This window comes from Oncorhynchus nerka, linkage group LG27 (assembly GCF_034236695.1).
Source record: "Oncorhynchus nerka isolate Pitt River linkage group LG27, Oner_Uvic_2.0, whole genome shotgun sequence".
In the NCBI taxonomy this organism is placed as follows: Eukaryota; Metazoa; Chordata; class Actinopteri; order Salmoniformes; family Salmonidae; genus Oncorhynchus; species Oncorhynchus nerka.
In genome coordinates, this window is record NC_088422.1 from 88,847,900 (window position 1) to 88,872,899 (window position 25,000).

Here is a 25,000-nt window from a genome sequence, read left to right on the forward strand (position 1 = left end):
AAACGCAGCATAGGATGCTAAACGCAGCATAGGATGCTAAACGCAGCATAGGATGCTAAATGTATCATAGGATGCTAAACGCAGCATAGGATGCTAAACGCAGCATAGGATGCTAATGCTAAACGCAGCATAGGATGCTAAATGTATCATAGGATGCAAAACGCAGCATAGGATGCTAAATGTATCATAGGATGCTAAATGTATCATAGGATGCTAAACGCAGCATAGGATGCTAAATGTATCATAGGATGCAAAATGTATCATAGGATGCAAAATGTATCATAGGATGCAAAACGCAGCATAGGATGCAAAATGTATCATAGGATGCTAAACGCAGCATAGGATGCTAAACGTATCATAGGATGCTAAATGTATCATAGGATGCAAAATGTATCATAGGATGCAAAACGCAGCATAGGATGCAAAATGTATCATAGGATGCTAAACGTATCATAGGATGCTAAACGTATCATAGGATGCTAAACGTATCATAGGATGCTAAACGTATCATAGGATGCTAAATGTATCATAGGATGCTAAATGTAACATAGGATGCTAAATGTAACAGGATGCTAAATGTATCATAGGATGCTAAATGTATCATAGGATGCTAAATGTATCATAGGATGCTAAATGTATCATAGGATGCAAAACGCAGCATAGGATGCTAAATGTATCATAGGATGCTAAATGTATCATAGGATGCTAAATGTATCATAGGATGCTAAATGCAGCATAGGATGCTAAATGTATCATAGGATGCAAAATGTAATAGGATGCTAAATGTATCATAGGATGCAAAACGCAGCATAGGATGCTAAATGTATCATAGGATGCTAAATGTATCATAGGATGCTAAATGTATCATAGGATGCTAAACGCAGCATAGGATGCTAAATGTATCATAGGATGCAAAATGTATCATAGGATGCTAAATGTATCATAGGATGCTAAACGCAGCATAGGATGCTAAATGTATCATAGGATGCTAAACGCAGCATAGGATGCGCATCATAGGATGCTAAACGCAGCATAGGATGCTAAATGTATCATAGGATGCAAAACGCAGCATAGGATGCTAAACGCAGCATAGGATGCAAAATGTAGCATAGGATGCTAAACGCAGCATAGGATGCTCAACGCAGCATAGGATGCTAAATGTATCATAGGATGCAAAACGCAGCATAGGATGCTAAACGCAGCATAGGATGCTAAACGCAGCATAGGATGCTAAACGCAGCATAGGATGCTAAATGTATCATAGGATGCAAAACGCAGCATAGGATGCTAAATGTATCATAGGATGCAAAACGCAGCATAGGATGCAAACGCAGCATAGGATGCTAAATGTATCATAGGATGCAAAATGTATCATAGGATGCTAAACGCAGCATAGGATGCTAAATGTATCATAGGATGCAAAACGCAGCATAGGATGCTAAATGTATCATAGGATGCAAAACGCAGCATAGGATGCTAAACGCAGCATAGGATGCAAAATGTAGCATAGGATGCTAAACGCAGCATAGGATGCTAAATGTATCATAGGATGCTAAACGCAGCATAGGATGCTAAATGTATCATAGGATGCAAAACGCAGCATAGGATGCTAAACGCAGCATAGGATGCAAAATGTAGCATAGGATGCTCAACGCAGCATAGGATGCAAAATGTAGCATAGGATGCTAAACGCAGCATAGGATGCTCAACGCAGCATAGGATGCTCAACGCAGCATAGGATGCTAAATGTATCATAGGATGCAAAACGCAGCATAGGATGCTAAACGCAGCATAGGATGCAAAATGTAGCATAGGATGCTAAACGCAGCATAGGATGCAAAATGTAGCATAGGATGCTAAACGCAGCATAGGATGCTCAACGCAGCATAGGATGCTAAATGTATCATAGGATGCAAAACGCAGCATAGGATGCTAAATGTATCATAGGATGCTAAACGCAGCATAGGATGCGCATCATAGGATGCTAAACGCAGCATAGGATGCTAAATGTATCATAGGATGCAAAACGCAGCATAGGATGCTAAACGCAGCATAGGATGCAAAATGTATCATAGGATGCTAAACGCAGCATAGGATGCTCAACGCAGCATAGGATGCTAAACGCAGCATAGGATGCTAAACGCAGCATAGGATGCTAAACGCAGCATAGGATGCTAAATGTATCATAGGATGCAAAACGCAGCATAGGATGCTAAACGCAGCATAGGATGCAAAATGTAGCATAGGATGCTCAACGCAGCATAGGATGCTAAAGGTATCATAGGATGCTAAATGTATCATAGGATGCTAAATGTATCATAGGATGCTAAACGCAGCATAGGATGCTAAATGTATCATAGGATGCTAAACGCAGCATAGGATGCTAAACGCAGCATAGGATGCTAAACGCAGCATAGGATGCTAAATGTATCATAGGATGCTAAACGCAGCATAGGATGCTAAACGCAGCATAGGATGCTAAACGCAGCATAGGATGCTAAATGTATCATAGGATGCAAAACGCAGCATAGGATGCTAAAGGTATCATAGGATGCTAAATGTATCATAGGATGCTAAATGTATCATAGGATGCTAAACGCAGCATAGGATGCTAAATGTATCATAGGATGCAAAATGTATCATAGGATGCAAAATGTATCATAGGATGCAAAACGCAGCATAGGATGCAAAATGTATCATAGGATGCTAAACGCAGCATAGGATGCTAAACGTATCATAGGATGCAAAATGTATCATAGGATGCAAAATGTATCATAGGATGCAAAACGCAGCATAGGATGCAAAATGTATCATAGGATGCTAAACATATCATAGGATGCTAAACGTATCATAGGATGCTAAACATATCATAGGATGCTAAACGTATCATAGGATGCTAAATGTATCATAGGATGCTAAATGTAACATAGGATGCTAAATGTAACAGGATGCTAAATGTATCATAGGATGCTAAATGTATCATAGGATGCTAAACGCAGCATAGGATGCTAAACGCAGCATAGGATGCTAAATGTATCATAGGATGCAAAACGCAGCATAGGATGCTAAATGTATCATAGGATGCTAAATGTATCATAGGATGCTAAATGTATCATAGGATGCTAAACGCAGCATAGGATGCTAAATGTATCATAGGATGCAAAACGCAGCATAGGATGCTAAATGTATCATAGGATGCTAAATGTATCATAGGATGCTAAATCATAGCAAACGCATAGGATGCTAAATGTATCATAGGATGCAAAATGTATCATAGGATGCTAAATGTATCATAGGATGCTAAACGCAGCATAGGATGCTAAATGTATCATAGGATGCTAAACGCAGCATAGGATGCGCATCATAGGATGCTAAACGCAGCATAGGATGCTAAATGTATCATAGGATGCAAAACGCAGCATAGGATGCTAAACGCAGCATAGGATGCAAAATGTAGCATAGGATGCTAAACGCAGCATAGGATGCTCAACGCAGCATAGGATGCTAAATGTATCATAGGATGCAAACGCAGCATAGGATGCTAAACGCAGCATAGGATGCTAAACGCAGCATAGGATGCTAAACGCAGCATAGGATGCTAAATGTATCATAGGATGCAAAACGCAGCATAGGATGCTAAATGTATCATAGGATGCAAAACGCAGCATAGGATGCTAAACGCAGCATAGGATGCTAAATGTATCATAGGATGCAAAATGTATCATAGGATGCTAAACGCAGCATAGGATGCTAAACGCAGCATAGGATGCTAAACGCAGCATAGGATGCTAAATGTATCATAGGATGCAAAACGCAGCATAGGATGCTAAATGTATCATAGGATGCAAAACGCAGCATAGGATGCTAAACGCAGCATAGGATGCAAAATGTAGCATAGGATGCTAAACGCAGCATAGGATGCTAAATGTATCATAGGATGCTAAACGCAGCATAGGATGCTAAAGGTATCATAGGATGCTAAATGTATCATAGGATGCTAAATGTATCATAGGATGCTAAACGCAGCATAGGATGCTAAATGTATCATAGGATGCTAAACGCAGCATAGGATGCTAAACGCAGCATAGGATGCTAAACGCAGCATAGGATGCTAAATGTATCATAGGATGCTAAACGCAGCATAGGATGCTAAACGCAGCATAGGATGCTAAACGCAGCATAGGATGCTAAATGTATCATAGGATGCAAAACGCAGCATAGGATGCTAAAGGTATCATAGGATGCTAAATGTATCATAGGATGCTAAATGTATCATAGGATGCTAAACGCAGCATAGGATGCTAAATGTATCATAGGATGCAAAATGTATCATAGGATGCAAAATGTATCATAGGATGCAAAACGCAGCATAGGATGCAAAATGTATCATAGGATGCTAAACGCAGCATAGGATGCTAAACGTATCATAGGATGCAAAATGTATCATAGGATGCAAAATGTATCATAGGATGCAAAACGCAGCATAGGATGCAAAATGTATCATAGGATGCTAAACATATCATAGGATGCTAAACGTATCATAGGATGCTAAACATATCATAGGATGCTAAACGTATCATAGGATGCTAAATGTATCATAGGATGCTAAATGTAACATAGGATGCTAAATGTAACAGGATGCTAAATGTATCATAGGATGCTAAATGTATCATAGGATGCTAAACGCAGCATAGGATGCTAAACGCAGCATAGGATGCTAAATGTATCATAGGATGCAAAACGCAGCATAGGATGCTAAATGTATCATAGGATGCTAAATGTATCATAGGATGCTAAATGTATCATAGGATGCTAAACGCAGCATAGGATGCTAAATGTATCATAGGATGCAAAACGCAGCATAGGATGCTAAATGTATCATAGGATGCTAAATGTATCATAGGATGCTAAATGTATCATAGGATGCTAAACGCAGCATAGGATGCTAAATGTATCATAGGATGCAAAATGTATCATAGGATGCTAAATGTATCATAGGATGCTAAACGCAGCATAGGATGCTAAATGTATCATAGGATGCTAAACGCAGCATAGGATGCGCATCATAGGATGCTAAACGCAGCATAGGATGCTAAATGTATCATAGGATGCAAAACGCAGCATAGCAGCATGCTAAACGCAGCATAGGATGCAAAATGTAGCATAGGATGCTAAACGCAGCATAGGATGCTCAACGCAGCATAGGATGCTAAATGTATCATAGGATGCAAAACGCAGCATAGGATGCTAAACGCAGCATAGGATGCTAAACGCAGCATAGGATGCTAAACGCAGCATAGGATGCTAAATGTATCATAGGATGCAAAACGCAGCATAGGATGCTAAATGTATCATAGGATGCAAAACGCAGCATAGGATGCTAAACGCAGCATAGGATGCTAAATGTATCATAGGATGCAAAATGTATCATAGGATGCTAAACGCAGCATAGGATGCTAAACGCAGCATAGGATGCTAAACGCAGCATAGGATGCTAAATGTATCATAGGATGCAAAACGCAGCATAGGATGCTAAATGTATCATAGGATGCAAAACGCAGCATAGGATGCTAAACGCAGCATAGGATGCAAAATGTAGCATAGGATGCTAAACGCAGCATAGGATGCTAAATGTATCATAGGATGCTAAACGCAGCATAGGATGCTAAATGTATCATAGGATGCAAAACGCAGCATAGGATGCTAAACGCAGCATAGGATGCAAAATGTAGCATAGGATGCTCAACGCAGCATAGGATGCAAAATGTAGCATAGGATGCTAAACGCAGCATAGGATGCTCAACGCAGCATAGGATGCTCAACGCAGCATAGGATGCTAAATGTATCATAGGATGCAAAACGCAGCATAGGATGCTAAACGCAGCATAGGATGCAAAATGTAGCATAGGATGCTAAACGCAGCATAGGATGCAAAATGTAGCATAGGATGCTAAACGCAGCATAGGATGCTCAACGCAGCATAGGATGCTAAATGTATCATAGGATGCAAAACGCAGCATAGGATGCTAAACGCAGCATAGGATGCTAAATGTATCATAGGATGCAAAATGTATCATAGGATGCTAAACGCAGCATAGGATGCTAAATGTATCATAGGATGCAAAATGTATCATAGGATGCTAAACGCAGCATAGGATGCTAAACGCAGCATAGGATGCTAAACGCAGCATAGGATGCTAAACGCAGCATAGGATGCTAAACGCAGCATAGGATGCTAAACGCAGCATAGGATGCTAAATGTATCATAGGATGCAAAACGCAGCATAGGATGCTAAATGTATCATAGGATGCAAAATGTAGCATAGGATGCTAAACGCAGCATAGGATGCTCAACGCAGCATAGGATGCTAAATGTATCATAGGATGCAAAACGCAGCATAGGATGCTAAACGCAGCATAGGATGCTAAATGTATCATAGGATGCAAAATGTATCATAGGATGCTAAACGCAGCATAGGATGCTAAACGCAGCATAGGATGCTAAACGCAGCATAGGATGCTAAATGTATCATAGGATGCAAAACGCAGCATAGGATGCTAAATGTATCATAGGATGCAAAACGCAGCATAGGATGCTAAACGCAGCATAGGATGCAAAATGTAGCATAGGATGCTAAACGCAGCATAGGATGCTAAATGTATCATAGGATGCTAAACGCAGCATAGGATGCTAAATGTATCATAGGATGCTAAATGTATCATAGGATGCAAAACGCAGCATAGGATGCTAAACGCAGCATAGGATGCAAAATGTAGCATAGGATGCTCAACGCAGCATAGGATGCTCAACGCAGCATAGGATGCTAAATGTATCATAGGATGCTAAACGCAGCATAGGATGCAAAATGTAGCATAGGATGCTCAACGCAGCATAGGATGCTCAACGCAGCATAGGATGCTAAATGTATCATAGGATGCAAAACGCAGCATAGGATGCTAAATGTATCATAGGATGCAAAACGCAGCATAGGATGCTAAACGCAGCATAGGATGCAAAATGTAGCATAGGATGCTAAACGCAGCATAGGATGCTAAATGTATCATAGGATGCTAAACGCAGCATAGGATGCTAAATGTATCATAGGATGCTAAATGTATCATAGGATGCAAAACGCAGCATAGGATGCTAAACGCAGCATAGGATGCAAAATGTAGCATAGGATGCTCAACGCAGCATAGGATGCTCAACGCAGCATAGGATGCTAAATGTATCATAGGATGCAAAACGCAGCATAGGATGCTAAACGCAGCATAGGATGCTAAATGTATCATAGGATGCTAAATGTATCATAGGATGCTAAACGCAGCATAGGATGCTAAACGCAGCATAGGATGCTAAACGCAGCATAGGATGCTAAACGCAGCATAGGATGCTAAACGCAGCATAGGATGCTAAACGCAGCATAGGATGCAAAATGTATCATAGGATGCTAAACGCAGCATAGGATGCTAAACGCAGCATAGGATGCTAAACGGAGCATAGGATGCTAAATGTATCATAGGATGCAAAACGCAGCATAGGATGCTAAATGTATCATAGGATGCTAAATGTATCATAGGATGCTAAATGTATCATAGGATGCTAAACGCAGCATAGGATGCTAAATGTATCATAGGATGCAAAATGTATCATAGGATGCAAAATGTATCATAGGATGCAAAATGTATCATAGGATGCAAAACGCAGCATAGGATGCTAAATGTATCATAGGATGCTAAATGTAACATAGGATGCTAAATGTAACAGGATGCTAAATGTATCATAGGATGCTAAATGTATCATAGGATGCTAAATGTATCATAGGATGCTAAATGTAACATAGGATGCTAAATGTAACAGGATGCTAAATGTATCATAGGATGCTAAATGTAACAGGATGCTAAATGTATCATACCTGCTGTATTTGTGTATTTTGAAAGTTATATATCTTGAAAACTTGATTGCTGTCATGCAAAACATTTCAACAATGGACTAATGAAAGCAACACCAAAAGAGTTCTGGTGTGGAATGTTCCTTTAATTGTTACCCTGAAATGATTTGATATCGAGATAAACAGCTGCATTGGTACTTTTTATAAGTATTTAGTCGATTGAATGGTTTTATACACAGTTGCACATTCTCTTCAGGTTGGCTTTCTCATCCTTTTACATATTATGTAGACCAGGGGGCACTAACCTCGGTCCCTTTGGAGAGGTACAACTAACCCTCCTGGTTTAACTAACCATAGTATATCATTGTCCAGACTATTATATCAAATGTTCCTGATAAACGTATTCCTCTTCATTTTCCCTCCCTCCATCTTGACTGGTTTAGTTATTTTTATAGTGCTACTGATCTGAATCGCTGCATTGTTGGGAAAGAGAAAGAAAGGAATTTCACTGTACTTGTGCAAGTGACAATAATAACTTGAAACTTGATCTCTTCTCTCCCTCTCTCCTTCCCATGTGCCTCTCTCCAGCCATCAGCTTCCTGATCGAGACAGGCACCATCCTCCACTTCCCAGACACCAGTCACGGCCTGTGTACCCTCTACTTCCTCTGTCCCGTGTGGCTGTCGGACTGTCTAGAGCGGATCATCCACCTGAAGAGCTCCCGATCGGTGGCCTGGAATGGGGTGATCCGAGCGGAGGATCTGCGCATGCTCCTGGTGGGAACGGGCTTCACCCAGCAGACGGAGGAGCAGTACTTCCAGTTTCTGGCCAAGTTTGAGATTGCTCTGCCTGTGGCCAGCGATAGGTAGGGACGGGCCGTTCTCTGAGCTGGGCCCTGGGCCATGTTCAGCAGAGCATAACATTGTGCACCGTTCAGATGGAACTGTGTCATGTAGAACAAGCCTGCCTCTGATTTGTAGAATAAGGAATCAAGTCAGCTCTATTCATGACATTTCTATCTGCATCATTCCACTACGTTTGCTTACAGAACTTGGCCCAGCGACATGGAGACTGAATCTCAGATATGATGTGCACTATCGTGCTGACCCGAACTGAACTGTTCAGGCTCGTACTTTCTTTTCACAATGCACTTTGTAGCACGGCTTATCTCTCTGAAAGCAAACAGAACTGACCCTATAACATATCTCATATATCTGCCCCACCTCGTTCCCCTTATGGACATCCATAACTTGTAACCCTACCTCTGTCCTGCTCCTCCTACACCGTTACCTGCTCCCCCACCTCCTGTCTCCTAAACCTGCTATGGACATTCATGGTTTCCTTATATTCCTCCTCTACAGTTACCTCCTCCCCCACCTCCTGTCTCCTAAACCTGCTATGGACATTCATGGTTTCCTTATATTCCTCCTGTACATTTAACTCTACCTTTTGTCCTCCTCTACAGTTACCTCCTCCCCCACCTCCTGTCTCCTAAACCTGCTATGGACATTCATGGTTTCCTTATATTCCTCCTGTACATTTAACTCTACCCTTTGTCCTCCTCTACAGTTACCTCCTCCCCCACCTCCTTCCTCCTAAACCTGCTATGGACATTCATGGTTTCCTTATATTCCTCCTCTACAGTTACCTCCTCCCCCACCTCCTTCCTCCTAAGCCTGCTATGGACATTCATGGTTTCCTTATATTCCTCCTGTACATTTAACTCTACCTTTTGTCCTCCTCTACAGTTACCTCCTCCCCCACCTCCTTCCTCCTAAGCCTGCTATGGACATTCATGGTTTCCTTATATTCCTCCTCTACAGTTACCTCCTCCCCCACCTCCTTCCTCCTAAGCCTGCTATGGACATTCATGGTTTCCTTATATTCCTCCTCTACAGTTACCTCCTCCCCCACCTCCTTCCTCCTAAGCCTGCTATGGACATTCATGGTTTCCTTATATTCCTCCTCTACAGTTACCTCCTCCCCACCTCCTTCCTCCTAAGCCTGCTATGGACATTCATGGTTTCCTTATATTCCTCCTCTACAGTTACCTCCTCCCCCACCTCCTTCCTCCTAAGCCTGCTATGGACATTCATGGTTTCCTTATATTCCTCCTGTACATTTAACTCTACCTTTTGTCCTCCTCTACAGTTACCTCCTCCCCCACCTCCTTCCTCCTAAACCTGCTATGGACATTCATGGTTTCCTTATATTCCTCCTCTACAGTTACCTCCTCCCCCACCTCCTTCCTCCTAAGCCTGCTATGGACATCCACGGCTTCCGTCAAGAGACCGCCAACTCCATCCAGCGCCTCTTCAAGATGAGCTTCGTGCCGGCGGGATTCTGGGAACGCTTTATCGCCCGCATGCTCATCAGCCTCAACGAGATGGACCTCCAGGTAACAGGGTTTCGCACCCACTCCTGCATGGGCAGTTTAACAGGGTTTCCCAGTGACACCTGCAGGGGCATTTAAAAGACAGTATAGAAGAGTGTAGAACTCGTACAGTCCATTACTTTTGAAAAGATCCACATGTGCTACCTGGATTATGCTAGTTGATATTTATGTTACTGTCTGATGTCTGATGGATATTCACAAGACTGAGTATATAGCATTTATATATAGCATTATTTATGCTCTTCAATAAAACAGTTTTCTAACCTATACTATATTCAATAGGTTTTGTAGCATTATGGTGGGGCCGGGCAAAAGACACAACGCAAGACAATTGTATCTGTTGTGCTCACAGGCTTGTACCTATTCTTAAAACGATTCCTTTCTGTGTTGTCCTCGTCCTTTGAGCCTAAGAGGAATGCTAAGAGTTCTCTCTGTGTCGTCCTAGTCCTTTGAGCCTAAGAGGAATGCTAAGAGTTCTCTGTGTCGTCCTCGTCCGTTGAGCCTGAGAGGAATGCTAAGAGTTCTCTCTGTGTCGTCCTCGTCCGTTGAGCCTAAGAGTAATGCTAAGAGTTCTCTCTGTGTCGTCCTAGTCCTTTGAGCCTAAGAGGAATGCTAAGAGTTCTCTGTGTCGTCCTCGTCCGTTGAGCCTAAGAGTAATGCTAAGAGTTCTCTCTGTGTCGTCCTAGTCCGTTGAGCCTAAGAGGAATGCTAAGAGTTCTCTCTGTGTCGTCCTAGTCCTTTGAGCCTAAGAGGAATGCTAAGAGTTCTCTCTGTGTCATCCTAGTCCGTTGAGCCTAAGAGGAATGCTAAGAGTTCTCTCTGTGTCGTCCTCGTCCGTTGAGCCTAAGAGGAATGCTAAGAGTTCTCTCTGTGTCGTCCTAGTCCTTTGAGCCTAAGAGGAATGCTAAGAGTTCTCTCTGTGTCGTCCTAGTCCTTTGAGCCTAAGAGGAATGGTAAGAGTTCTCTCTGTTTCGTTCTCGTCCTTTGAGCCTAAGAGGAATGCTAAGAGTTCTCTCTGTGTCGTCCTAGTCCTTTGAGCCTAAGAGTAATGCTAAGAGTTCTCTCTGTGTTGTCCTTGTCCGTTGAGCCTAAGATGAATGCTAAGAGTTCTCTCTGTTTCGTTCTCGTCCTTTGAGCCTAAGAGGAATGCTAAGAGTTCTCTCTGTATCGTCCTAGTCCTTTGAGCCTAAGAGGAATGCTAAGAGTGAGCGGAGGAGGACCACGGTGATCTACAGTTTTGCGGGAACAGGTAGCCAACAGAGGCACCGCTGTAGCACCTTCAGAGTCCGCCGCAGTCAGACCATCTACTGGAGAGAGGGACTACTGGTCACCTTTGATGGAGGGTATCTAAGGTGAGAGACTAAGGGTACACTGGGGTAACTTACTTGAAATGCATGTGTGTGACTCGAATGTTAAAGCAAATCTCCCATTGACACCAATGCATAATGTTTGAGTTAGGATTTGGCTAACCTCGTCCACAGGCTATTGTGAACGGCGCATATAAGCCTGGGATTTCAACAATTCAAAGTTGGCCTTAGTGGGAGTGACCATAGATTTCTATGGCAGTGACCAAGTATCAAGTATTTGTCATCATATAATTTCAACGAATCACACCACTGCGAGCCGTGGGGAGGGTTAGGGGGAAGGTGTTGTGGGAGATGATTGGTTGATATATTAAGCCGATTTAAGCCAATACCTATGCGCCGGGAGTTTCTCCTGGTCTTTCTGTATTGGCTAATGAAGGCCAAGTTTGACGCGTTAGTCTTCGCTCATTTGGGCGAAAGTGTCTGGGAACGAGATTAGGATTTGGCCCACTGTTAAGTAAATAAATACTGTATTCTTTACTGTATAGCACATTTTCACAAACACGTGCTCTGTACAACAAGGTGTAGATTTCTCATCCATCAGGAAGCGTGCCAAACCACAGCCGTGTGTCTCCACCCCAGACCCTGCTCAGCCAAACCAGGCACTTAATGATGAGTCTTTAAAAAATGCACATGTACTCTTATTATGTGCTTCATTGTGTAATTATTAGAGAAAGAGATTAAAAGTGCTACATAAAATGACTTCCATATTATTACTGGTATATTCCCTAAAACAGTGTGTCTGTCTTTCTCTTGACTTCCATATTATTACTGGTATATTCCCTAAAACAGTGTGTCTGTCTTTCTCTTGACTTCCATATTATTACTGGTATATTCCCTAAAACAGTGTGTCTGTCTTTCTCTTGACTTCCATATTATTACTGGTATATTCCCTAAAACAGTGCGTCTGTCTTTCTCTTGACTTACAGCATATTGAGATACTTTCTCTAATGAAACATGCTATGATGAAATATTATTACGATTACCTGTACCTAATGATACCTCTGAAAAAGTGCACATGTACATCTGAGTGTTGTCAGTAGGTTCTAAGGCTCAATGTTAGCCCATACAGTACCTTCAGCAGCGCCATCAGGTTCTTCAGAGGGACACTTTCAAATAACCTTTAGGGAACAAATAACCTTTATAGAACAAAGAACCTTTATTGAACAAAGAACCTTTATAGAACAAAGCACCTTTAGAGACCCAAGCACCTTTAGAGACCCAAGCACCTTTAGAGACCCAAGCACCTTTAGAGACCCAAGCACCTTTAGAGACCCAAGCACCTTTAGAGACTCAAGCACCTTTAGAGACCCAAGCACCTTTAGAGACCCAAGCACCTTTAGAGAACCAAGCACCTTTAGAGACCCAAGCACCTTTAGAGACCCAAGCACCTTTAGAGACCCAAGCACCTTTAGAGACCCAAGCACCTTTAGAGACCCAAGCACCTTTAGAGACCCAAGCACCTTTAGAGAACCAAGCACCTTTATAGAACCAAGCACCTTTATTGAACCAAGCACCTTTATTGAACCAAGCACCTTTATTGAACCAAGCACCTTTAGAGACCCATGCACCTTTAGAGACCCAAGCACCTTTAGAGACCCAAGCACCTTTAGAGACCCAAGCACCTTTAGAGAACCAAGCACCTTTAGAGAACCAAGCACCTTTAGAGACTCAAGCACCTTTAGAGAACCAAGCACCTTTAGAGAACCAAGCACCTTTATAGAACCAAGCACCTTTATTGAACCAAGCACCTTTATTGAACCAAGCACCTTTATTGAACCAAGCACCTTTAGAGACCCATGCACCTTTAGAGACCCATGCACCTTTAGAGACCCAAGCACCTTTAGAGACCCAAGCACCTTTATAGAACCAAGCATCTTTAGAGAACCAAGCACCTTTAGAGAACCAAGCACCTTTAGAGACCAAGCACCTTTAGAGACCCAAGCACCTTTAGAGACCCAAGCACCTTTAGAGACCCAAGCACCTTTAGAGACCCAAGCACCTTTAGAGACCCAAGCACCTTTAGAGACCCAAGCACCTTTAGAGAACCAAGCACCTTTAGAGAACCAAGCACCTTTAGAGAACCAAGCACCTTTAGAGAACCAAGCACCTTTAGAGAACCAAGCACCTTTATTGAACCAAGCACCTTTAGAGACCCAAGCACCTTTAGAGAACCAAGCACCTTTATTGAACCAAGCACCTTTAGAGACCCAAGCACCTTTAGAGACCCAAGCACCTTTAGAGAACCAAGCACCTTTAGAGACCCAAGCACCTTTAGAGAACCAAGCACCTTTAGAGAACCAAGCACATTTAGAGACCCAAGCACCTTTAGAGACCCAAGCACCTTTAGAGAACCAAGCTCCTTTAGAGAACCAAGCACCTTTAGAGACCCAAGCACCTTTAGAGACCCAAGCACCTTTAGAGAACCAAGCACCTTTAGAGAACCAAGCACCTTTAGAGACCCAAGCACCTTTAGAGAACCAAGCACCTTTAGAGAACCAAGCACCTTTAGAGAACCAAGCACCTTTAGAGAACACATCTGGGAACATAAAGAGAGTGTGGGGATTCTCAACTCCTTTCTTCTACGTTGTTGCATTTTTGTGTGTTAACATTTGTATTATTATGTTATCAACTTAATTGTTTACGTTGTCGCATTTTGAGGTCACTAAGATCCTGTTTCCTGGGCACGGATTAAAGGGGAAGTTCAGTAGTTTACAACTTTATGTCAGAAATATCTTCACCCTGAAAGTAGTTTTGAAGCCAGGGTTCGGTTTAAACCACCACCACAAATTTCAGCTAACTTTAGCTGGCCCATAGAATACTTTCAGAGTAGTCATCAAGTAGTAAAATCCTGAACCTTCCCCTTTAAGCCAACTACTAGTCATCGACTAAAAAGCATAATGGTGAATCTCCAAGTGATTTTTTTGTCCAGGAATAGGCTTGTCTGGGTCTGAGAAACCAGCCCTACAGTAAGTCTGTTACAGTTGTCTGGGTCTGAGAAACCAGCCCTACAGTAAGTCTGTTACAGTTGTCTGGGTCTGAGAAACCAGCCCTACAGTAAGTCTGTTACAGTTGTCTGGGTCTGAGAAACCAGCCCTACAGTAAGTCTGTTACAGTTGTCTGGGTCTGAGAAACCAGCCCTACAGTAAGTCTGTTACAGTTGTCTGGGTCTGAGAAACCAGCCCTACAGTAAGTCTGTTACAGTTGTCTGGGTCTGAGAAACCAGCCCTACAGTAAGTCTGTTACAGTTGTCTGGGTCTGAGAAACCAGCCCTACAGTAAGTCTGTTACAGTTGTCTGGGTCTGAGAAACCAGCCCTACAGTAAGTCTGTTACAGTTGCACAGGATTTTATTTGAAAATCAACTTGAGGTCATCTGCAAACCTCAAGCCCTCTGTTAAATTGAAAAGCAGACTGGGGGCAACATTTTCGTAGCGTAAAAGCATTGTGTAAAGTGCAAATATGACCATAAACCTAATTATAATCCCTTGGCAGTGTGGAATCGACTGATGTCAACTGGAAGAGGAAGAAAAGCGGGGGCATCAAGATCATTTGCCAATCAGAGAGCAGGGATTTTTCAGCCATGGCCTTCATTACGGACCATGTCAATTCCCTCATCGAACAGTGGTTCCCTGGTGAGCTTTCTCTCTCTTTCCATTCAAAGGGCTTTATTGGCATGGGGAACATATGTTTACATTGCCAAAGCAAGTGAAAATGGATAATATATATATATATTTGCATCTGCTTCCCCTAACTCAGCATGACAGTCAAAGTCTGTCATATTTCCTGCTGCTCAATCGTCATGTTAATTAAAATAGCAGATTGTGTCTTTTAAATGCAGCTTTAACACAGTGCAGTGTTGCTGATTCAGTCATTAGTCCGCATGAAACTCCTGATGCTGCTTCTAGATTCCCTGTCAAATCCCAGCACTTAGCAGACTGGTCAGCATGGTGGGTGTGTTGTGATCTGTGTGTGTACATTCATATTTATGTTTTGGATCCTCACTCAGCTGGGGCCACTCATGAAAATGTGTGCATGACTGTAAATCGCTTTGGATAAAAACGTTTGCTAAATGGGATATTTCATGATATATTATTTGTGTTTCTGTAGTTTAGGTGCTGGATGACTGAGTAATTAACGTTGATTAGGGATTTGTTTACACTCGCATGCATGAGTCATTCAGAATGTCTATATTTACATGGGCACAGGGCCCAACTGGGGATTCAAACGTGTCAGATTAATGGAAATGGTATTCACACACTGAAAGTTTTCTCAAGTTAATTAGGATTCAGTCTATGTTGGTGTGCTCCTGTCTCTGTGCGCCTGTCTCTGTGCGCCTGTCTCTCTGTGCGCCTGTCTCTGTGCGCCTGTCTCTGTGCGCCTGTCTCTCTGTGCGCCTGTCTCTCTGTGCGCCTGTCTCTGTGTGCACCTGTCTCTGTGTGCGCCTGTCTCTGTGTGCGCCTGTCTCTGTGCGCCTGTCTCTGTGCGCCTGTCTCTGTGCGCCTGTCTCTGTGCGCCTGTCTCTCTGCGCCTGTCTCTGTGTGCGCCTGTCTCTGTGCGCCTGTCTCTCTGCGCCTGTCTCTCTGTGCGCCTGTCTCTGTGCGCCTGTCTCTCTGTGCGCCTGTCTCTGTGCGCCTGTCTCTCTGTGCGCCTGTCTCTGTGCGCCTGTCTCTGTGCGCCTGTCTCTGTGCGCCTGTCTCTGTGCGCCTGTCTCTGTGCGCCTGTCTCTCTGTGCGCCTGTCTCTCTGTGCGCCTGTCTCTCTGTGCGCCTGTCTCTCTGTGCGCCTGTCTCTCTGTGCGCCTGTCTCTCTGTGCGCCTGTCTCTCTGTGCGCCTGTCTCTCTGTGCGCCTGTCTCTGTGCGCCTGTCTCTGTGCGCCTGTCTCTGTGTGCGCCTGTCTCTGTGTGCGCCTGTCTCTCTGTGTGCCTGTCTCTCTGTGTGCCTGTCTCTGTGCGCCTGTCTCTGTGCGCGCCTGTCTCTGTGCGCGCCTGTCTCTGTGCGCGCCTGTCTCTGTGCGCGCCTGTCTCTCTGTGCGCCTGTCTCTCTGTGCGCCTGTCTCTCTGTGCGCCTGTCTCTCTGTGCGCCTGTCTCTCTGTGCGCCTGTCTGTCTGTGCGCCTGTCTCTCTGTGCGCCTGTCTCTCTGTGCGCCTGTCTCTCTGTGCGCCTGTCTCTCTGTGCGCCTGTCTCTCTGTGCGCCTGTCTCTCTGTGCGCCTGTCTGTCTGTGCGCCTGTCTCTCTGTGCGCCTGTCTGTCTCTCTGTGCGCCTGTCTCTCTGTGCGCCTGTCTCTCTGTGCGCCTGTCTCTCTGTGCGCCTGTCTCTCTGTGCGCCTGTCTCTGTGCGCCTGTCTCTGTGCGCCTGTCTCTGTGCGCCTGTCTCTCTGCGCCTGTCTCTCTGCGCCTGTCTCTCTGCGCCTGTCTCTCTGCGCCTGTCTCTCTGCGCCTGTCTCTCTGCGCCTGTCTCTCTGCGCCTGTCTCTGTGCGCCTGTCTCTGTGCGCCTGTCTCTGTGCGCCTGTCTGTGTGCGCCTGTCTCTGTGTGCGCCTGTCTCTGTGCGCCTGTCTCTGTGCGCCTGTCTCTGTGCGCCTGTCTCTGTGCGCCTGTCTCTGTGCGCCTGTCTCTGTGCGCCTGTCTCTGTGCGCCTGTCTCTGTGCGCCTGTCTCTGTGCGCCTGTCTCTGTGCGCCTGTCTCTCTGCGCCTGTCTCTGTGCGCCTGTCTCTCTGTGCGCCTGTCTCTGTGCGCCTGTCTCTGTGCGCCTGTCTCTGTGCGCCTGTCTCTGTGCGCCTGTCTCTCTGTGCGCCTGTCTCTCTGTGCGCCTGTCTCTCTGTGCGCCTGTCTCTGTGCGCCTGTCTCTGTGCGCCTGTCTCTCTGTGCGCCTGTCTCTGTGCGCCTGTCTCTGTGCGCCTGTCTCTGTGCGCCTGTCTCTGTGTGCACAGTGCACTCCTTTGTATCCTCTTTCTTTTTAGAAAATAAGATCATCAATTATTTGCCATAAAGGGGAAGTTTGATTGCACCAATACATACACCATCAGTAAATGCACAGTAAATACACAGTAAAAAAAAAAAAAAGCAACACCTCTTCAATGACTTCAACTTCATGTTGAATGCTGGACTCTTTGTGTCACGTGTGCTCCCTCTCCGGCCTCTAGGTCACCAGGCTGCTCGTTAGGGAGCACACCTGTCACCAGTGTTACTTGCATAATGACACTCACCTGGACTCCATCACCTCCTTGATTACCTGCCCTTTATATGTCACTCCCTTTGTTTTCTTCCCCAGTCGTCATTGTTCCTGTTTCATGTCGGTGCGCTGTTTGTGTTTCTTGTTTTGTTCATTTATTAATGAAATGTATTCACTCCCTGAACTTGCTTCCCGCCTCTCAGCGTACATCGTTACCCTTTGGTCCCCACTGACAGGTGTTCACACCTCGTGTTCCCGTTATCGAACAGTCGAGAGATAAAGCTGCTTTTGAGTGTTGACAGATAAAAGGCTGTAGATCATCTGAGTGGCGACGGTGTGATGAATCTTCAGAGGTGTACGGATAGTTAGGAGTACGAAACTAGGGTATTTGGTGCAGTGTAAAAACTCGGGGTGTTTCTAAATATGCTTACTACCGTGCTCCACACTCATGCTCCAGGTGTATTCTCCAAGGACGTTCTCTTGAGTACGTTCTTGTGAGGACAAGAGTGTGGAGAACGCATAAAACATTCCATTTGAGAAGCACTCCCCCTACTGTATTACCTCATGCTGCACCTCCCCCTACTGTATTACCTCACGCTACACCTCCCCCTACTGTATTACCTCACGCTGCACCTCCCCCTACTGTATTACCTCACGCTGCACCTCCCCCTACTGTATTACCTCACGCTGCACCTCCCCCTACTGTATTACCTCACGCTGCACCTCCCCCTACTGTATTACCTCACGCTGCACCTCCCCCTACTGTATTACCTCACGCTGCACCTCCCCTACTGTATTACCTCACGCTGCACCTCCCCTGTATTACCTCACGCTGCACCTCCCCTACTGTATTACCTCACGCTGCACCTCCCCTACTGTATTACCTCACGCTGCACCTCCCCTACTGTATTACCTCACGCTGCACCTCCCCTACTGTCCCCTATTACCTCACGCTGCACCTCCCCTACTGTATTACCTCACGCTGCACCTCCCCTACTGTATTACCTCACGCTGCACCTCCCCCTACTGTATTACCTCACGCTGCACCTCCCCTACTGTATTACCTCACGCTGCACCTCCCCCTACTGTATTACCTCACGCTGCACCTCCCCTACTGTATTACCTCACGCTGCACCTCCCCTACTGTATTACCTCACGCTGCACCTCCCCTACTGTATTACCTCACGCTGCACCTCCCCCCCTACTGTATTACCTCCCCCTACGCTGCACCTCCCCTACTGTATTACCTCACGCTGCACCTCCCCCTACTGTATTACCACGCTCACCTCCCCTACTGCTGCACCTCCCCCTACTGTATTACCTCACGCTGCACCTCCCCCTACTGTATTACCTCACGCTGCACCTCCCCTACTGTATTACCTCACGCTGCACCTCCCCCCCTACTGTATTACCTCACGCTGCACCTCCCCTACTGTATTACCTCACGCTGCACCTCCCCTACTGTATTACCTCACGCTGCACCTCCCCCTACTGTATTACTTCACGCTGCACCTCCCCTACTGTATTACCTCACGCTGCACCTCCCCTACTGTATTACCTCACGCTGCACCTCCCCCTACTGTATTACCTCACGCTGCACCTCCCCCTACTGTATTACCTCACGCTGCACCTCCCCCTACTGTATTACCTCACGCTGCACCTCCCCATTCACTGAACCTTCTTTCAGCCAGGACAATGACAATAGAGACCAAACTAGATATACCCAAAGCAAACGTTTTACTTCAGAATTATCAGCTAGCTACATGTGATTTGTAATAATCTAGCTAACCAGATAGTTTAACAGGCAAAAATATCATAAAACGAATGTTATGCAAGGTATATGTAAATTATTTGTGGGTAGCTATCTGCTCTTTGTGGCTATCTACAAAGCTACTTAACAGTCGTGGGTAGCCCTATTGACTTACTATGGGCTTGCCATTCATCCACAGTGGTTAGTGTAGGCCAAAATGAACACACAATGTATTTATTAATGTATCAAGATTACATATTGTAGTCAGGTGACCTATGAGATGTGAGTGTGCAACATTTAATTCTGAAGTCTGAGTTTATTTTCTCTCACTTCAGCTCAAATAATGGGCGCAATTGATTCCAATACATTTTGCATCATTTTTTTAACATGGTTTCATCATATTCCTGTGCATACTTTCCATTGAATATTGTATCGATGCTTAAAAATATGTACAAACAGCGTAGGCTTTCGAGAAGTGTCCTCCATGCTCCGTTTGGTATACTTTGATTTGGACTCATACTCCAACTTGCGTGCTCGGAGCACGGTAGTATGCATTTTGAGAATGCATGTTCCTGTTAAAAAGTCTCATAGCAGAAGGTAAGAAGGATCCATGGAAACATTCCATTTTAAGGTAGAGATTATCAGCGAGAACATGACACAGGGAGACTGAAGAGAATCGCTTAAGACAGCAAGGAAAGTAGTGGAGTCAGGGCTTTGACGTTTGACCTCTAGGGACGTTTGTAGTCCGGAGTGGGCTGCACTACCGCCAGACCAGACATCACCAGACCATTTCTGTATCTCAGTGTTATCTGTCCTCCCGTAGGCCTGACAGCCAGACACCACCAGACCATTTCTGTATCTCAGTGTTATCTGTCCTCCTGTAGGCCTGACAGCCAGACTCCACCAGACCATGCGACTTTCTGTATCTCTCTGTGTCATCTGTCCTCCTTTAGCCTTGACGGCCAGTGAGAGTGATGGGACCCGATTGATTGAGCAGTACGCCCCCTGTCCCCAGTGTTCCTCCATGAGCAGACAGAACCAGGGGCCTGGGGATCTGGGGGAACCCCCAACCAGGGGGACTGCAGCTGGGAGAAGAGGAGGAGAAGGTAGGGTGGGCCAATATACAGTCAACTTCTGATGGAATATATAGGGGCTATTGCAAAAGTTTATATTAAACACCATCAATGCGGACATTAAGCACTAAAACAATGATTTGCTTTAGTGAAAGCATACCCTTATAATGTGTTATTTCTTGTTATAAGCATGCATGATAAATGACCTGAAGATGGCGCCGACAGAGGGCTGCCTCGCTTCTAGTCCTTAGGATACTTTTCAGTTTCTTGTTTTTTTATGCATTATTTCTTACATTGTTAGCCCGGAAAATAAGTAAGTGTTATTACATAAAGCCGAGAAGAACTATTGGATATCAGAGCGACGTCAACTTGCCAGCACTACGACCAGGAATACGACTTTCCCAAAATGGATCCTTTGTCCGAACCACCCAGGGCATTTGAGCTGATTCCAGAGGCCAACCCAAAACAACGCCGCCGAAGAAGGGGTAGGCGGAGCGATCTTCAGGTCAGACTTCAGACGCCCGCACACCACCCACCGCTTCCGAGTATATTACTCGCTAATGTCCAGTCTCTAGATAACAAGGTATACGAAATTAGGGCAAGGGTTGCTTTACAGAGAGACATCAGGGATTGTAACATACTCTGTTTCACGGAAACATGGCTGTCTCGGGATATGCTGTCGGAGTCAGTACAGCCACCTGGAATCTTTGTGCGCCGCGTCGACAGGAATAAACATCTCTCTGGGAAGAAGGGCAAGGGTGTATGTTTCATGATTAACAACTCATGGTGTAATTGTAACAACATACAGGAACTCAAGTCCTTTTGTTCACCTGACCTAGAATTCCTTACCATCAAATGCAGACCGTATTATCTCTCAAGAGAATTTACTGTCACAGCCATATATATAACCCCTCAAGCCGATACCACGACAGCCCTCAAGGAACTTCACTGGACTTTATGCAAACTGAAAACCATATATCTTGAGGCTGCAGTTATTGTAGCTGGGGATTTTAACAAAGCAAATTTGAGAACAAGGCTACCTAAATTCTACCAACATATTGACTGTAGCACTCGCGCTGGAAAAATTTCACCACGACTCTATTTTGCTCCTCCCGTCCTACAGGCAAAAACTCAAACAGGATGTACCCGCGCTAAGGACTATTCAACGCTGGTCTGACCAATCAGAATCCACGCTTCAAGATTGTTTTGATCACGCGGACTGGGATATGTTCCTGGTAGCCTCAGAGTATAATATCGACGTATACGCTGATTCGGTGAGTGAGTTTATAAGGAAGTGTAGTGGCATACTGTGACTACTAATACCTACCCTAACCAGAAACTGTGGAGAGATGGCGGCATTCGCGCAACACTGAAAGCGCGAACCACCGCATTTAACCATGGAAAGGTGACTAGGAATATGGTCAAATACAAAAAGTGTAGTTATTCCCTCCGCAAGGCAATCATTCAAGCGAAATGTCAGTATAGAGACAAAGTGGAGTCGCAACTCAACGGCTCAGACATGAGACGTATGTGGCAGGATCTACAGACAATCACGGACTACAAAAGGAAAACCAGCCACGTTAAGGACACCGATGTCTTGCTTCCAGTAAAACTAAACACCTTCTTTGCCCGCTTTGAGGATAATACAGTGCCACCGACGCGACCCGCTACCAAGGACTGTGGGCTTTCTTTCTCCGTGACCAACGTCAGACATCTAATCGGGTTAACCCTCGCAGGGCTGGCGGCCCAGACAGCATCCCTAGCTGCATACTCAGAGCATGCACAGACCAGCTGGCTGGTGTGTTTACAGACATATTCAATCGCTCCCTATCCAAGTCTGCTGTCCCCACATGCTTCAATATGGCCACCATTGTTCCTGTACTCAGGAAAGCAAAGGTAACGGAAACTAAATGACTATCGCCCTGTAGCACTCACTTCTGTCATCATGAAGTGCTTTGAGAGACTAGTCAAGGATCATATCACCTCCACCTTACCTGTCACCGTAGACCCACTTCAATAGGTCCACAGACGATACAATCGCCATCACACTGCCCTAACCCATCTGGACAAGACGAATACCTATGTAAGAATGCTGTTCATTGACTATAGCTCAGCATTCAACACCATAGTACCCTCCAAGCTCATCATTAAGCTTGAAGCCCTGGGTCTCAACCCCGCCCTGTGCATTTGGGCCCTGGACTTCCTGACGCCCCCCCAGGTGGTGAAGGTAGGAAACAACATCTACACTTCACTGATCCTCAACACTGGGACAAGGGTGTGTGCTCAGCCCCCTCCTGTATTCCTTGTTTACCCATGACTGCCTGGCCTTGCACGCCTCCAACTCAATCAAGTTTGCAGACGACACAACAGTAGTAGGCTTGATTACCAACAATGACGAGACAGCCTACAGGGACGAGGTGAGGGCACTCGGAGTGTTGTGTCAGGAAAACAACCTTTCACTCAACGTCAACAAAACAAAGGAGATGACCGTTGACTTCAGGAAACAGCAGAGGGAGCAACCTCCTATCCACATCGACGGGACAGCAGTGGAGAAGGTGGAAAGTTTTAAGTTCCTCGGCGTACACGTCACGGACAAACTGAAATGGTCCACCCACACAGTGTGATGAAGGCGGCACATGGCAACTGCACCGCCCACAACCACAAGGCTCTCCAGAGGGAGGTGCGGTCTGCACAACGCATCACTGGGGGCAAACTACCTGCCCTCCAGGACACCTACAGCACCCGATATCACAGGAAGGCCACAAAGATCATCAAGGACAACAATCACCCATTACTGCCTGTTCACCCTAATACCATCCAGAAGGTGAGGTCAGTACAGGGGCATCAAAGCTGGGACAGAGAGACTGAAAAACAGCTTCTATCTCAAGGCCATTAGACTGTTAAACAGCCATCACTACTTACTAATTAATGGATCACTAGTCACTTTAATAATGCCACTTTAATGAGGTTTACATATCTTACCTTGCTCATCTCATATGTATATACTGTATTTGATACCTTCTATTGTATCTTACCTATGCCACTCTGTCATTGCTCATCTCATATGTATATACTGTATTTGATACCTTCTATTGCATCTTGCCTATGCTGCTCTGTCATTGCTCATCTCATATGTATATACTGTATTTGATACCTTCTATTGCATCTTACCTATGCCACTCTGTCATTGCTTATCCATATATTTAAATGTATATATTCTTATTCCATTCCTTTACTTAGATTTGTGTGTATTAGGTAGTTGTTGTGGAATTGTTAGATTACATGTTAGATATTGCTGCACTGTCGGAACTAGAAGAACAAGCATTTCACTACACTCGCAATAACATCTGCTAACCCATGTGTATGTGACCAATAAAATGTGATTTAATTTGAAATCAACGTATAATATCGTTTTTGTAATGGGACTGCTGTTAAACAGAGTTTGCTTTATCTTTTGGTCTGATTATCCCACCGCTAGGCAGAGAAAAAGAGGGAGGAAGAGGAGGGCACTTCTTCAACATGGAGGACTGTGTGATCGCTGCCATGGGCCAGGAGTACATAGTGTGTCCCCAGCACACCAACCAGCCTGTGCCCCTTCAGGAGCTGGTCCCAGAGCTTTTCATGACCGACTTCCCCTCACGGTAACCTCTCACCTTTCCCCTTGACCTCTAAACCCTGTCCTGTTGACCTATTAGCGCTGCGCGACTGTCCCCCCCTATATAGATGCTGTATCCCAATTCTCCTCCCTTCTCCTGAAGTGTGCACTTGCTCTACCCGTCATGGACATATAAGGATTGGTGTAACTATTGGCTGGAGGGAGTTTCCATCATTATCAAATCCAAACGCACACTCAGCCAGACTCAGTGTAACTTCACAAGACGATGAGCCTGAGGAAGGCACGGCACAGATGGGCTAATCTTCTTCACATAGGGGTGAATCATGTCTTTCACTTAAGTAACATTTTCTCTTAGTCATTCATTGACGTCAATGGGAGACTAGTTTAAATGTATTCTCAAGTTGAAGTTAGGATGCCTGACGATTTGTAGATCAGTCATTCTGTGCTGAGCTTGGCTAGAACCGATTCTCTCCAACATGCTATCAAACTTGCGCTCGCACACACACACACCCTCTGAACCACAAACCTCTTATCCCTAACCTTTGGCCCATCATCTGTCACTTTTGACCCTTCACCTGTCACCCACACTCAGGCTGAGCTTTTGGTTATAACCGGGATAGATGGCTCTATTTAGTCAATAGGGACAACAAAAGATTGCCCTTGCACTGGGAGAAAACATTTGTTTGGTTGATTGTTCATTTGTTTCACTCACTTAATGCTCACATTACTGACTAAATGA

General features: G+C 45.0%; 1 protein-coding gene across 1 annotated transcript in view; it reads left to right on the forward strand.

Moving 5' to 3' along the window:
• The window catches only part of lrrk1 (leucine-rich repeat kinase 1), a 183,119-nt gene that overhangs the window by 91,748 nt on the left and 66,371 nt on the right, over positions 1-25,000 (forward strand). The window contains exons 20-25 of the mRNA XM_065011179.1: positions 8,481-8,757; positions 10,119-10,290; positions 11,464-11,639; positions 15,145-15,284; positions 20,526-20,678; positions 24,124-24,286. Coding sequence (XP_064867251.1) covers positions 8,481-8,757; positions 10,119-10,290; positions 11,464-11,639; positions 15,145-15,284; positions 20,526-20,678; positions 24,124-24,286 — 1,081 coding nt within the window. The remainder of the gene's footprint in view (positions 1-8,480; positions 8,758-10,118; positions 10,291-11,463; positions 11,640-15,144; positions 15,285-20,525; positions 20,679-24,123; positions 24,287-25,000) is intronic.